This window comes from Solanum stenotomum, chromosome 5 (genome assembly GCF_019186545.1).
Source record: "Solanum stenotomum isolate F172 chromosome 5, ASM1918654v1, whole genome shotgun sequence".
Classification (NCBI taxonomy): Eukaryota; Viridiplantae; Streptophyta; class Magnoliopsida; order Solanales; family Solanaceae; genus Solanum; species Solanum stenotomum.
This window is the reverse complement of record NC_064286.1, coordinates 43,424,361-43,438,947: the sequence shown is the minus strand read 5'-3', so window position 1 is coordinate 43,438,947 and position 14,587 is coordinate 43,424,361. Positions and strand designations below refer to the sequence as shown.

The following is a 14,587-nucleotide window of genomic DNA, read 5'->3' as shown; positions in this document are numbered from 1 at the left end:
AACAAACATAATTTGGCTATAGAACATAAATATGTTTTTTATCTTTGCTATTCCTAAAATTTACTCAAATAAATTTTAATAGGACTAGGAGAAGACTAGGCATTCTCCAATTAGGGCCTCAATGGTATGGCTCCGACAATAATTTTATGAAATTCATATCATATCAATTTTTTTTGGTTATTGTAATTTATTTTATATAATCAAAATTAGATTTTTTTTTAAAAAAAATCATTCCGTCATCTCGATTATTTTCAGTATTGATATGTTTCGATTAATTTTTTAATTTTGTTTTTAAGAAAACATAATGTAAAAGTCAGAAGTAGAAGTTAAAATACGATATCACACATATTTTTTAGGACTTCAACAAAAACTGTTGGGTATTAATTGTCTTGAGTTTCTTACCATAAATAGGTTTTCCTTCTAGGAAAAGGTTTAGGATTGACTAATCCTTTTCTTGTAGGAAAAGGTTTAACATTTTATAAATAGAGGTTTGTTCCTTCTAACTTAATCAACATTCACAATGTCGTAATAGGGGCTTTGAGAGTTTTGTTTAGAGGGAAAAATTGTGGGACACAAGTGATACGTTATCACTTGTGTGAACCTCCTTGTATATTTGAGTTAATTGGTTGAAGTTATTTCTCTCTATATTTTGTACTCTCATATTATATAGTAGATTTGTCATCTCCTTTGTGGATGTATGTCGATTGACCGAACCACGTTAAATCTTTGTGTCTTTTGGTATATTTCTCATTTGTCTTCTTACTCACGGTATTTCGAGGTTTTCTTTGCTAGCTTCCGCATTACACCTAATTATTTATGGTCCTAGAGTCGGGTTGGATGGTTCAATGATGGAGCCAGGTTCAATGGTTCAATGATGGAGCTAGGTTAGAAATAGGCGTTCATCTTGGTGGGTGTAGTTCTAGTCGCAACATTTTTTGACAGTAATGAAGATTTTTATTAGAGAAATTTTTTCAGAGAAGTTCTCTGTGTTGAGACACAGATTTCCAAAGGAGATTATGAATGCAAGTTGTTGAAGATTATGTGAAGAAGGTGGATGAATTTATTTTGTCAGAAATTTAGTCCAAGGGAGAGATTTGTTAGGTATTAATTATCTTGAGTTTCTTACCATAAATAGATTTTCCTTTTAGAAAAATGTTTAGGATTGACTAGTCCTTTTTCTTGTAGGAAAAGGTTTAGCACTCTATAAATATTTGTTTGTTCCTTCTAACTTAATCAACATTCACTAGGGGTGTGCAAAAACTGAACCGACTAATAAATCGAATAGAAAAATATATTATTGGGTCATTGATTAGGGACATTGGGTTAATGAGTTTTTAATGGTTTTATAAGAAAAATATTGGGTTATCGGTTTTGTATTGGTTTTTAGTATTGGGTTATTGGGTAAACCGATAACTCATTAAGATTTAAGACGATAGTAAGTTACTACTATATCCTTCATAAATATTAAATATTAATAATTTTACATAACTAGACATTATATCAGTACTCTACACTATGATCTGCACACTTCACACGTCATAGTACTTCTACTTCACATAAAAAATTCCATATTATGTTTTAGTTATAACATGTTATTGTAGCTTTCGTACTACATCTACTCTTATTAATGCAATTTTTCATTATATTTTTTGTTTCACTATATCAAAGCATTTACATGTGATTTGTTTGTCTCATTGTATGGTGCCAAATTAATATAGAAGTACGAAATCATATGTTATTCTATGATGTGAAGTAGAAGTTAATTAAGGGGTGATGAAAAACTGTCCCTTTAAATATTGTAAACCAAAGATAAGTAAACATAAAAAGAAACTTAGATCACACAAGCATAAATAAATCAATCAATCAAGATGGAGCTCAAGATTGTTGGAAATTTAAATCGTTAAGATAAAATAATTAATACTTGATAGCTTTCTCCTTAAGATTGTTGGAATACATGGTAGCTTACTAATTATTATACGGGCGTAATAGATTTAAAGTTGAAACTCTAGGTGTTAATTAGTTGTTGACTTGTAGTTATGTCCATCACCACGAATCCAAAGTAAAAAAAATAATATTTCATTATTTTTAAACTTGTTAGATAAAATATATTTTACACATACAAATTTATTCAATATGATTCAATATTTTTTTATAAAATTAAAAATCTACCTAACTATTCGGTATAATTATAAATTTATATAAAAATCTACAACTTTATTAAAAATCTAATAATCAATTTAATTCGATCCATTAAATCGATTTTTAGAAAAATCATCCCTACTTAAAAAAAAGTCAACTATGTTTTTAGGCAGTATTATAAATTTAGGAGGTATCAATATTTAACAGCTTATAAGTTAGCTCCAATTTCAGCCATCCATCTCCTTATCCATTTTGTCTAATAATTCATCTCAAACATATCACTCAAATGTTCACTCTTCTATTTTCTCTCTACTTTCCCAAACTTAGATCACTCCACAAGACATCACAACCAGGTAAAACCAATCTTTTTAAGACTTTGCTTTTGTATTTCTTTCATACTAAATTACTCTTCTTAGAGATATATTTCTATGTTGTTCGGATTCTCCAAGAATGTTGTGATACCGTTGTTGAATCCTCTAAAAATGCATTACTTTTAGAGGATTCGACACAACTCAACGACATTTTTGGGAGAGTCTTGAACAACATTAACAAGTGTTTTCAAGGTACAACAAAGCTCTATATACTGCAAATTGACTTTGTCACTTCTTAGAAAAGGCTTGAATTTATAAAGTTGAAAGAAGGTAATTCAGAAGAGTTATCTTGATTTCATGAACTAATGTTTTCTTTTAATTCTAGAACTTAAATTATAACATATGAATTGAAATTCAAATTTTAAGTAGAAACTGAAAATGTCATTATATTTTAGTGTAATATATAAAGCCTTTAGCCTTCTAACTCACTTTTACCATCCCACTTCATATGTAGTTCTAAACACCAGTGGTTGAGTCAGGATTTTCAGAAAGAAGATTCAAATATAAAAAATTGAATATATTGAGAATTTAACATGTACTGTATGTAGATAATAAAATGTAATTTTGATTTGGCATAATACATAAATGTGTTATTTAACTTGGTCTCAACTACATCTATGCCTTCTAACTTTGAGTGTGCACAAGTAGAAACTTAAACTTGTATTAAATTGAACAAATAGACACATTCGTCTTACATAACAATTTTGTGTCCTATGTGATGTCTTACGTGTAGGATGTCTGTGCCTACTTGTTCAATTTTTTTACAAGTTTAAGTGCCTACTTGAGCACTCCCAAAATTGGTTATGCCTTTTGATTCTATATATCTGTGTAATTTTCTGGCGAATGTGGATCTGAATGAACCCCCTGACTCCGCCACTGTCTAACACTAGTTATATAGGTTGGTGGTCAGAAAGCAATGGCAACAGCTTCAGTGACACTCTCTCCAGCAACAGTTACTCTAGCAGCCAGAGTTGGCACAAACAAGTCTTCCCAGAAAAGAACCAAAGTGAAGTACATTAGTGGCTTGAATTCATTTGAAGGGCTTAAGGCACATAACAATGCTGTCTCATTAGGCCTCCCTTTGAGTACTGAACAGTCATTTGCCAACATTGTTAGTTCCTTGAGAACAACATCATCATCACAAGGCAAAGGTGGAGCTTTGTCTTCTACTTGCAATGCTGCTGTTGAGATTTTCAAGATTGCTTCCATTATTCCAGCCCTGGTTCTTGTTGGAGTTGCTGTTGGTTTTGTACTCCTTCGGATCGAAGCTTCTGTTGAGGAAGCTGATTGAAAAGTTGGTTCGCTATTGTGTTCTCTTCTCTTCACCAAGATTTACTTTCTCTGCATTATGTAGAGTTTCTTTATTTTGGTTATGTATATTGAACTAATAAGCATTGGAAAATTTTGAGTTTTCACATGTTAACATCAGTATTCTGTTTGCTGTCTTGACAATATCGTACTCTATGGGGCCTCTGGACATATTAGTGTATCGAATTAATCTTCTCTTATCATTGGGATGATATGTGATCCTTAGGAGAGGGGGAAGAAAAGGAAATTGCGGAAACTTGAACTTAGCATAACAATTAACATCATTTGCTTGGGTTGATTTACTGTCAAAAGCTTAACTTTTGTGTAGTTAGAATTCCTATAATGAGACATTCTTTATCTGTCTCATAATAGGAGTTGTCATCCGAATCAAAGGCCAGTAAAGAAAGTTTATTCGAGTTTAGAAGGAACTCATTAATTCGATTGATGGCTTCTGAGTATTGCCAACATAGTGAAAAATGGAGGCTCTACTAACTTGAAACTAAAACATATTGTAGACAGAATTGTCAAGTTGAAATATCTTCCACTACAGAGAGGGAAGCCAATTGGCTAACTTTCTCGCAAACTGACTTCCACTTCTTTGCAGAATAGCATGTCCCACTCCTTCATCCAGCTACCAAGACAAGCTAAGTGATTGGTTCAACTCGACAAGAGGCAAATGCCTAGCATTAGAACAAAAGCTGATACGGCAAACTTCTTCATTAGCTAGTTAGTCTGTACATAAACGTTGAGCAAAAAAGTTGTAATTTTTGTGCTTTCTGGTTTTTTCGGTGATATTATATCACCACCTCTTTTGGCATGACAATGTTGTATTGAGGTTAGGCTCAGCCCCCCTCTGCCCCTTTTTGCTGAATACAACACGACCCCGGCTTTAATATAGGTAATCAAATTTACAAAAAGAGAACACGAAACTAAGTTAACTTTCGTTCAATTGATAAGTACGGTTAGACAGTCTAGTGACTGCAATACACAGAACTAGTACCATGAAGACACATCCATTGAAGTTCATTTAAGTTGGCAATTTGATGCCTAATGTACATTTCTTTATTTACTAGTTTACTTCAAACAATTAATTGTTACAGGGGTGTCTCTGCCTCTATTCTGAAGCTGCTCATACTTAGACAACAGAGTCCTATCTGCTCGATTTCTAGCGAACATAAGGGAAATACCACACACAATGATCAAGATAGCTGCAATTACCCAGCTAAACTGCAAGTTCGCCATAGCTCGGGCTCTTGAATCAGCTTCATCCGTTTGACACATGATTGCTCCATTCACAGAGCTGCTTTCATGACCTTCACTTGATTGCATAACACATCCTTGTGGAACAAAGTGCGGAAACCATAGACTAAATCCCATGTTCATAAACCAAACACCTTGGAAAATGACTGAAATCGAAAGAACAAGTGCTGCGGGGAAACAAGAAGGGAAGCAAGTGACAACAAGAGCCGAGATAAAGGAAATACACACGACAAGCTGCAACAGCCAGTGGTAATGACCTTCAAGTCCTACATGATCAGTTGAATGATAATGAAGCAAGAAAAGCTCCTGACCAAAAATAGATGTAGCAAGTATGCCTAAGATCCCATGTAGGATCTCATGTAAGTTACTTATCTCAGCAAGAAGAGTAAAACCCGCGAATACAGTCAAGTGAAGGAACATGGTAGCATGTTCAATATTATGAAGCTTGAATGATAAGTGAAGAGAAGGTAAGTCTATGAACTGGATAACTATACAAAATACGGAGAATGACAAGACAAGAATGAGATCAATGTATTGTAGAGTAGGAAGGGGAGTACTCTTGAAAGGGTACCAAAACCTTGATCTGAATTTTGTAGTTCCATTATGATAGTTGGATCTAATGGTACTAATTGCATGCCAAAAACCAAGGAGGGCTAAGGCCAATCCAGGTACTAGATGTCCAAGAAATGTCCCCATTTCAGTCTGATATTCAGAACTACACTAGAGTAATGCGGTTAAATACACACGCGGATAAGAGAAAATTACTAGTGTTTGCCAATCTGGTGCATTATACATGTGTTTCCACCATCAAAAGGCCAGAGGATCAAAAGTGAATTCCATTACTGAACAACCTTTAGGATGATTAGGAGTTAAAGGACACAAATAATCAAGGTAGCGTGGCGACATGAGAAATGACATGTCAACAACTATTAATAGAAAACAAGTTAAGCTCCCACTATGTGTAAAGTCCAGGAAATGGCCAGACCACATTGCATCCATTGTGTTCTTATCTTGTTTTTGTTACGAGAGGTTGATTTCACAATTTGATCATGTGGAGATTTCTTGGTCACACAACGATAACTCTTGCCGTTACGTGGAGGCACGTCTTAAATTATTAAGAAAAAAGGACAAAAAATATTTCTCATGAGTAATATTTTTTGAGTGCTGTGTGCATGGAAGTAAGGCTTTAGTAACATGAAAGCAAGAGCACGTCTCGATGAGATTAAATATGAAAATGATATATATTAAACCACTAACCTATAGTGGACAATGATATATCTCCATTATAAAGTATTGGCAAATAAGGTATTTCCACTTAGCTTGTTGCAAACATTGTCCAACATTAACTGCTGATTGTAAATTCTACATTTATTAAACATGAAAGGTGAATAACATATGTTGTAATTAAAGAGGGGTTAAAAGACAAGCGAATTAAGATCGTTGACAAACATGGTTCAACGTGTCAGCTACTTCTTCTAGAACAGTGACAACCTAATCTGATTCCCCAGATCTCGGTTTTTAAAAAAAAAATTAAAGTAACAAAGTAAAGATCGAATACAAGAATGTAAACTTACTCTGGATTAATTCATTTGCTAGTCTTCATAGCTAAAAGTTAATTTACGCATAAATGATTAACAAAAACTTTATTTGAATGGACTCCACGTCTGTTATCTTTTTAATACTCAGCCAATTTCGTACAACCAAAAAGAAGATAAAAAAGAAGAATGAATCATCATCCACAATATCCAGCAGATACGTAGGGGAAACAGAAACTGAGGGTGTGTTTGGTACGAAGGAAAAAAAATATTTTTCAATTTTCTCTTGTTTGGTTGATTTAGATGATTTGAAAAATATTTTCCAAATAAATTTATTTTCCCCAAATTTAAGGAAAATGATTTCTCTTAAAAAAGTAAGGAAAACATTTGAGGCTTTGGCTAAAATAATTCTGAAGTATGACCTAAACCTAAAGTACATCCTTATGTATATAAGTGAACAAAAAACATTTTTGAACTATCCAAAAAGTTGCAAGATTCATCCTTGTGTCTATATTTTTTAAGAAACTCAAGCCACCAACAAAAAATGTGTCAAGTCGAATGAATATATGTACACATGGTTAAGCAAATCAAGTAAGGTGATTTTTTTAATTTTTAGAAATTGAGGGTTTAAATCATATTCAGACAAAATATATTGAAATTCTAAATATTCTTTGTAAAAATATGGCCAAATACTACTCCAACTTCAAAAATTTCAAATAAAGTAATTTTTTTTTAATAACTAAACACCTACGTAATTTCACTAAATTTCCAGCAGTTCTGTACATTGTATAAAATGTGAACTACATTGTATATATAGTGTTTTATTTAAAATATATTTAGACTGGTTTTACGAGTCGCTACTTAATTTTTAAGATAAATTAAGAAAACTATTTTTTTTTTCCAAAAGATTAAAATAGGAATCTAATGAAAATAATAAAAGGGTTTGGGGTTCTTATTAGCATTTCGGGAAGAGTTTGAAAGCACCTGAAATGCTCGCTAATATGCGGTTATTCGGCAATTAACTATTTGGCTAAATTTATTTGACTTAACTTGGATTGAACAATTTTATAGTTAGGACCATTTTAAGGAAGAAAACGGGAAATATTAAGATACTATATCAGTTAAATACTTTGAAAAATTAAGTTTTAAGGTAAAGGGAAATGAGTTCTTAATTAGTCGATATTTTAGAAGATTGGTTTAGAATAACTGTCTATCGGGGAAATTAAATCGTAATAACCTTAAGATTAACAACAAGTAATAACAGGTAAACAAATATAAAATGATAAAGTAAAGATGGAAATTTAGGCCCAAGTCTGGTTTCCTGTCCGCTTGGGACAGTACTTGGGCCTATTTTCGTTTTGGGCTTCTAGCCCAATTTTTGCCACCTTTGTACCTGTCCTAGACTAAATTGAATTTTATTTCTTTGGGCCTTAGGCCCATCTTCCATCCGTCCTAAATTCTAACAAGATAGTAATAAATAAAATGACAAAGGCTTTGGCCCAAAATAACAAAATACAATTTTTTGGAATGAAGAGTGGGCCTTTGGCCCCCTTTCTCATTTTTCGTCCATATTGGTTCCAATTCCTATTCGTCAATTTTTGAGGGACCAGTTCTTTGATTTTATAGCTGGCTGACTCAGATAAGAAGGAATTTGAGCCTTCACGGCTCTCCCGAAATGCAAGAAGAAGATAGGAGTTCGTAGTGAACTCAGACAAATTTCACATGCAAACAAAGGAAGGAACGTAAGTAAATGACTTGCTATAAAGAATAATGAGACAAGGCAGCAACAAAATATAATGGAGTAATATTGACATCAACTTTCTATCACGTAACCCATATATTCTAACAAGTCAAATGAAGCATTCCAATCCCGTATATAGATAAACTTTGAAGCCTCTTCTTAAGTAGCGAGATCGAGATGGGACGAGCAGCAACTTTCACACCGAAACATGACTCCGAGAAACTCGAATGAACAAGACGAAAGCGAGCGAGAGCCAAGACTGATCCAAACAGCTTCAAAGATTTTCTCCAACACTTCGCTAACTCTTAATATTTTCTCCAACCCCTAATCAAGAACAAGAAAAGGGTATTTATAGAAAGGGAATTAGGGTTCGAAATTGGGGGGGGGGGGAAAGGGTAGAATAGGAATTCGAGTTCAACCTCCAATTTGAAATTTTTCCCCAAAGATGGGAAAGTTGTTCTTGGTACAAGATTTCAACCAAAATCCCATGAAATCCGGATGAAAATATGAAGGTGGATGGCTTGATTCATCCCAATCGTCCTTGTGCTCGACGTGGCATCCATCCACGCGAGTCAAAGGCGAAAATCGTGGCTACCATAGACAATATTTTAGGCAGTTATGGCAGGTGAAAGGTTGTTCGAACTGTTTTGACAGAGGAGGAAGACGCGGAAAGCTGTACTATTGACACCGTGAGTCGCTTTCTGTGTATTTGTGGATGTTGGAGCTGTTGTCGTTTGTAATCGTCGAAAATTGTCGGGGTTTGGTTGCTGCTGTTAACGTCGCGTTTGCTGCTGCTATCATGAAGGAGTTCTGGGTTTCTTTGAATTGGATTCGAGCTGGCTTAAGAGGAAAAATGAGAATTGAAGTGGGTTGGGTCGGAGTTATTGGAGTGGGCTGTTAGAAATTGGAATGTTGTTGAGGTGTTGGGCTGGTTTCTGTTGTATTGTTGCTGAAAGAAATGAGACAAGAAGGCCCAATATAGGTCTTTCTTAAAAGGTTTAAAAGGATGTGAAAGGAAATGACTAAAATCGTAAATAAAGGTATAGCCAAATTGAATTGAATTTGCGGCTTCGGCTACAATCTAACTACGATGAATTATATAAAATTAATTAACGAGCTTCTTAATTTTAACAAAAATAAAATAGTTAACTCAAATATAAACTAAATAATTTAAAATATTAATTACTATATAACTAAAATAATTAACCAAATATTTAAATAAAATAAAATCTTTTTGAGACGATTTTCAAATAATCATAAAATATACTAATTATATATATAATTATGTAAAACATATATATTATATAAAAAAAAATGTGACAAAACTATTTAAAATAACTTGCAAACTATACTATTATTTTATTTTTCATGGAAATTTTATAAAACTAATTATTTTAAATTGTTTGAAATTGAAGAAGCTCAAAATGATTAATTTATATTGTGGAGGTTCAAAATTGGGTGTCAACAATTGTCCCTCGTTTGACTTGGATTGATGAAAGAAATTCAAGGCAAATGAAATTAACGAATCCAATTTTGACCGACCACATATTCATCTTTTAGAAAAAAGGCTTTTGATAGGGACTTTAGGAATCAATGCCGAACCCCGAAGTGGGTTTCCTACATATCTCAGGCTATATGAGAATCCAGGCCACTTGTAGTTCGATTATGCTTGATTTGACGCATGATTTTGAAAGAACTCAAAAGTTATTTCGATATCGTATTATGAAGAGACCAAAACACTCGGAAATAAGATTTAAGGGAGAATGTCGAAATATAGTCGAGTTTTTAACATTGATCCCACCTACATATCCCTCAACTTAGGAAATCAGGCAGCTTGTAGTTCGACTCAATCGGTTGAAAAAGAAATCTATTATGCAAGATAATCTTTGGTTTTGGACAAGCAACAAAGTAAGTTGAGTACGAAAAGGAGGCTTGCAACCTCTTAGCCATAAATGTGGCGCGCTTCACACCCATAATTAAGAACTTACACGGATATAATCTCCAAAGCTTTTGGCGCATTGTCACTTGGATTGAAAAGCTGCGTCTGGTGGGACCAAAATTTCTGGATGCGAAATCGAAATCGATAAACTTAAAGAAAACCCACATGCCTTCCGATAGGGGTGTGGTTTGATTGTGGTGAAAGTCGCTCCTCTGCTCGTGTTCTAAGAGTTTGGCATTCCTCTTTGGACTATGTCCCAATTTGCTGCTAAGAAAAAGTTTCATGTTGTGCTGCATCCTTTTTGATGTCTCCGCACCTGTGGTTTGTTTTTTTAGAATTCATCCTCTCGGATGCTCTCGACAAAGATTGAGATAAAATTCATTAGCATAAAAAATACAATTCAAATGAAGAGATAGTGTCTTTTACCATGTTGACACTTAATTACTCTCCTTGAGCATTTGACATTAGCTTCCCCTAATTTGACATAGAGCAAATAAGCTTGTATTTCATGTTTGCAATATAATCTTCAATATATTCTTCCTTTGATGTTGAAGTAATAAAATAAGCGTATGTAATATGTTGATAGTTCTTTTGATGTCGTTGTTGATGGTTCTCTTAATGTTGTTCTTGCAAATAAAAATGATGCAAATGATGTTGATTTTCTTGTGATGCATGACTTCTCCCGTGATGCATGAAGATAATGCTTCTTTGAGAAATACAGGTGATGTTTCCTCAAAAACTGTAGCTGATGGTGACTTTTTCCGCGTTACATGACTTCTTTCCCGTGATGCATGATTTTTTCTTTATTTCTTTTTGCGATGCATGACTTTTTTCGTGATGCATGACTTCTCCCGCGATGCATGAATCTTTTCCAGTGATGTATGGTTTTCCCACGGTGCATGAATCCTTCTTTTGTTATGCATGACTTCTTCCTCTTGCTATGCATGAATCTTCCTCTTGCGATGCATGCCTCTTTCTTTTGCTATGCATGAGTTCTTCCTCTTGCTATGCATAAAGATAGTGATGATGCCTCCTGGTACCAAATATAGATAATGCTTCACCAAACAATGTAGGTGATCTTGCAGGTATCTTATGGTGGCGGCATTATCTTTTTGACAATAATAAAAATGACCCTCAGAGTAGTGGTGTCATCTCATTTGACAATACGATATAGATGACTGTCTGGGTAGGAATATTATCATATCTGAAAAAATATGATGCAGATTACTTCATCCGAGTATTTTAGTTGTTGGAAAACAATATAATTTCTCTCTTCGGGGATTCTATTTGCTCCATCTCCAAACATAATCGTGTGTTCATTATGGACTTTGCCTTGCTGAGAATTTGAATGAAATAATGTTACTCATATACCCGATTCTTTGGTATTAGAAGCATAAAACTGTTCCTGCATCCACAGAAAAATTGTCAATTTCGGGGAGCTCCTTGCCTTTTTGACTTCTCCATGTTCGTTGAATGGAGGAATATGATGATCTTGAGGCAAACTTGTAGACCTGCATCCACAAAAAAATGTTAGTTTAAAGTGAATTGATCTGTGCCGGTCCCTTCGATTTTTTGCTCTTTGTCTGGCTATCTCCGATTGATTTCTCTGATCTCCTGGCTCTTGATAGATAAGACAAAATATTTTTATGCAAATAATTGAAACATGAAAGAATTTTTTTAAGGAAAATAGGTTTTCAAAATGTAATATTTGGAAAAGGTCACTGCCAAGTGTCATGTTACGTCAAGCTTAGTGAACGTCTTTGAAGTTGATGCGTCTATCTAATTACTTGCTGGGTAGTATTCAAAGTTGCTCTAAACTGCCGATGAACCCTATTGAAATTTGAGGTCATCCTCAAAAATTTCTGTCCCAATTAATTGTCTTGGCCTATATTTAATTGTTGGTGAAAAAACTATGGAATTTTCTCAATGTAACCTCAGTTTTGACTTGTTTGAGAGATCTTCTTGAGAATTTTTTAGTCCCCTCAAAATTTTTGTTCTAGTTTCAATTGTAAAGAAGACTAGAAATCTTACGGGAGATATGACCGAACCGTTATGGCGCCTACATATCCCATTGAGGCAGGAATCAGGTCAAACGTAGTTCTCCCTCAAAGATTAACAAAAATAAGAAATTTAAATATGGAACCGACCGAGGTCGACATAGGCCGCCTATGTATCTCATTCTTGAGAATTCAGGTCGAACGTAGTTTAAACAGAGGGATAAAATTCTAAACAAAGCGATTATAGCAAATAGAACTATTACAAGGAAATGACAAAAATACAGACTGAAACTTCACACATAATATCTCTTGACAACATCTGAATTGATCATTTTTTGCCATTCGGTGCCATCCATCTTTGACAGGACTAAGGCACCTACAGATAGCACTTTGCGGACCATGTAGGGTCCTTGCCAATTTGGTGCGAATTTCCCTTTGTACTCATCCTGATAAAGGAAAATGCGTTTTGAGAACCAACTGACCAATTTAAAAAATCCTGGCTCTTACTTTCTTGTGGAAAGCATGAATCATTCTCTATCGATACAGTTGACCATGACAAACAACAACCACTCTCTTATCATCAATCAATGTTAACTGGTCAATCTGATTGCGAACCCAATCAGCATTGCTCAATTCAGCTTCTTGGATGATTCTCAATGAAGGTATTTCAACTTCGGCTGGTATAACTTCTTCTGTTCCATATACTAACAAGTATGGAGTAGCTCTGATTGACGTTCTGATGGTCGTTCTGTAACCCAATAAAGCATATGACAACATCTCATGCCAACCTCTGTGATTGTCAATCATTTTCCTCATAATCTTCTTAATGTTCTTTATGGTGGCCTTTACAGCTCCATTCATTTGGGGACGGTAGGCGGTTGAGTTCCGGTGAGTAATCTTGAATTGTTCGCATATTTCTCTCATCAAGTGACTATGGAGATTCGCTCCATTATCAGTGATGATGAATTCTGGCACTCCAAACCTACATATCAAATTGTTGCGAACAAAATCGGCTATAACTTTCTTGGTCACCGACTTATACGAAGCTGCTTCCACCCACTTGGTAAAATAGTCAATGGCAACCAAAATGAATCTGTGTCCGTTAGAGGCGACTGGCTCTATCGGACCAATGAGATCCATGCCCCAAGCTACGAATGGCCAAGGTGAACCCATGGCATTGAGTTCATGAGGTGACACTCGAATCAAATCACCATGCACTTGACACTTGTGACATTTCTGCACGAACTTGCAACAATCATGCTCTATAGTCATCCTAAAATAACCATCGCGGAGGATCTTTCTCGCCAAAGTGAGTTCATTCATATGAGTACCACAAACTCCAGCATGTATCTGTTCAAGAAGTTTTGCAGCTTCACTAGCATCAACCCATCTGAGAAGACCTAAATCTGGAGTCCTCATATAAATGATTTCCCCACTCGAAAAGAAATTATTAGCCATACCATGTATTGATTTCTTCTGGTTGATGGTTGCATTCTCAGGATAAGTGTCGGTCTCCAACTACTTCTTTATGTCAAAATACCAAGGCAAACCGTCTGGTTCTGCTTCAACATGTGAACAATGGATAGACTTCTCTTTTACCTTTATATCCACTGGATCAATGTAGCTTGTATCCGGATGTTTAATCATTGAAGTAATGGTGGCCAGAGCATCGGCCAACTCATATTTTGTCCTGGAAGTGTGCCTGAATTCAATCTTGCGAAATCTTTTGCACAACATCTGTATATACCGCACATATGGTGTGATCTTTGGGTTCTTCACCTCTCATTCTCCTTGAACTTGATGAATAAGCAAGTCTGAGTCTCCAATAACCAGAAGCTCGTGAATGTTCATATCAATTGCCATCTTCAGACCGATGATGCAAGCTTCATACCCAGCCATTTTGTTTATGCAATCAAACCGGAGTTTAGCTGCCATGGGACAGTGCTGACCCGATTCTGACACTAAGATGCCCCGATACCTTTCCCTTGGTGGTTTGCCACTCCATCAAAGAATACTCTCCAACCAGGGTATGCCTCAGAAATATCTTCACCCATAAATGAAACTTTCTCATCGGAAAAATAAGTCTTGAGCGGTTCATACTATTCATCAACAGGATTCTCCGCAAGATGATCGGCTAAGTCTTGTGCTTGTATCGCCTTCTGGGTCACATACACAATATCAAACTCGCTCAAAAGCATTTGCCATTTAGCCAACTTCCTGGTCGGCATTGCTTTCTGGAAAATATACTTCAACGGGTCCATCCTGGAAATAAGGTATATGGTATAAGAAGACAAATA

General features: G+C 35.0%; 4 protein-coding genes across 6 annotated transcripts; 1 reads left to right on the top strand and 3 right to left on the bottom strand.

Moving 5' to 3' along the window:
- The first annotated feature begins 2,343 nt into the window (after positions 1 to 2,343).
- On the top strand, positions 2,344 to 3,933 carry LOC125864880 (uncharacterized). Of its 3 annotated transcripts, none has more exons than XM_049544977.1 (2): positions 2,344 to 2,492; positions 3,409 to 3,933. In XM_049544977.1, the coding sequence occupies exon 2, from the start codon at positions 3,427 to 3,429 to the stop codon at positions 3,799 to 3,801; it is 375 nt and encodes a 124-aa protein (XP_049400934.1). In that variant the 5' UTR covers positions 2,344 to 2,492; positions 3,409 to 3,426; the 3' UTR covers positions 3,802 to 3,933. The 3 variants fall into 3 exon arrangements, with proteins under 3 accessions (XP_049400934.1, XP_049400935.1, XP_049400936.1); XM_049544978.1 differs by lacking the exon at positions 2,344 to 2,492 and adding an exon at positions 2,675 to 2,780; XM_049544979.1 differs by lacking the exon at positions 2,344 to 2,492 and adding an exon at positions 2,680 to 2,702.
- Positions 3,934 to 4,748: 815 nt separating this feature from the next.
- LOC125864867 (uncharacterized) lies at positions 4,749 to 6,243 on the bottom strand. The gene has a single exon (XM_049544962.1). It carries the CDS (start codon positions 5,772 to 5,774, stop codon positions 4,893 to 4,895), a length of 882 nt encoding a protein of 293 aa, XP_049400919.1. The 5' UTR covers positions 5,775 to 6,243; the 3' UTR covers positions 4,749 to 4,892.
- Positions 6,244 to 11,678: 5,435 nt separating this feature from the next.
- Positions 11,679 to 13,151, bottom strand: LOC125864018 (uncharacterized). The gene is made up of 3 exons (XM_049543970.1): positions 12,852 to 13,151; positions 12,590 to 12,736; positions 11,679 to 11,804 (listed from the first exon to the last, which is right to left on the bottom strand). Exons 1-3 carry the CDS (start codon positions 13,149 to 13,151, stop codon positions 11,679 to 11,681), a joined length of 573 nt encoding a protein of 190 aa, XP_049399927.1.
- Positions 13,152 to 13,808: 657 nt separating this feature from the next.
- Positions 13,809 to 14,225, bottom strand: LOC125864017 (uncharacterized). Its single transcript, XM_049543969.1, has 2 exons — positions 14,121 to 14,225; positions 13,809 to 14,027 (listed from the first exon to the last, which is right to left on the bottom strand). Exons 1-2 carry the CDS (start codon positions 14,223 to 14,225, stop codon positions 13,809 to 13,811), a joined length of 324 nt encoding a protein of 107 aa, XP_049399926.1.
- Positions 14,226 to 14,587: the final 362 nt, after the last annotated feature.

Bases quoted from the DNA above. Each gene is read 5' to 3' on its own strand.
- LOC125864017 (XM_049543969.1), bottom strand. From the start codon at position 14,225: ATGGCAGCTAAACTCCGGTTTGATTGCATAAACAAAATGGCTGGGTAT. The intron at 14,028-14,120 runs GTTATTGGAGAC...CGGTATATACAG, and splicing joins TGAACATTCACGAGCTTCTG to ATGTTGTGCAAAAGATTTCG.
- LOC125864867 (XM_049544962.1), bottom strand. From the start codon at position 5,774: ATGGGGACATTTCTTGGACATCTAGTACCTGGATTGGCCTTAGCCCTC.
- LOC125864880 (XM_049544977.1), top strand. From the start codon at position 3,427: ATGGCAACAGCTTCAGTGACACTCTCTCCAGCAACAGTTACTCTAGCA.
- LOC125864018 (XM_049543970.1), bottom strand. From the start codon at position 13,151: ATGAATGGAGCTGTAAAGGCCACCATAAAGAACATTAAGAAGATTATG. The intron at 12,737-12,851 runs GTTTGTCATGGT...TTCCTTTATCAG, and splicing joins ATGATAAGAGAGTGGTTGTT to GATGAGTACAAAGGGAAATT. The intron at 11,805-12,589 runs GTGTGAAGTTTC...TTGTGGATGCAG, and splicing joins ATGTTGTCAAGAGATATTAT to GTCTACAAGTTTGCCTCAAG.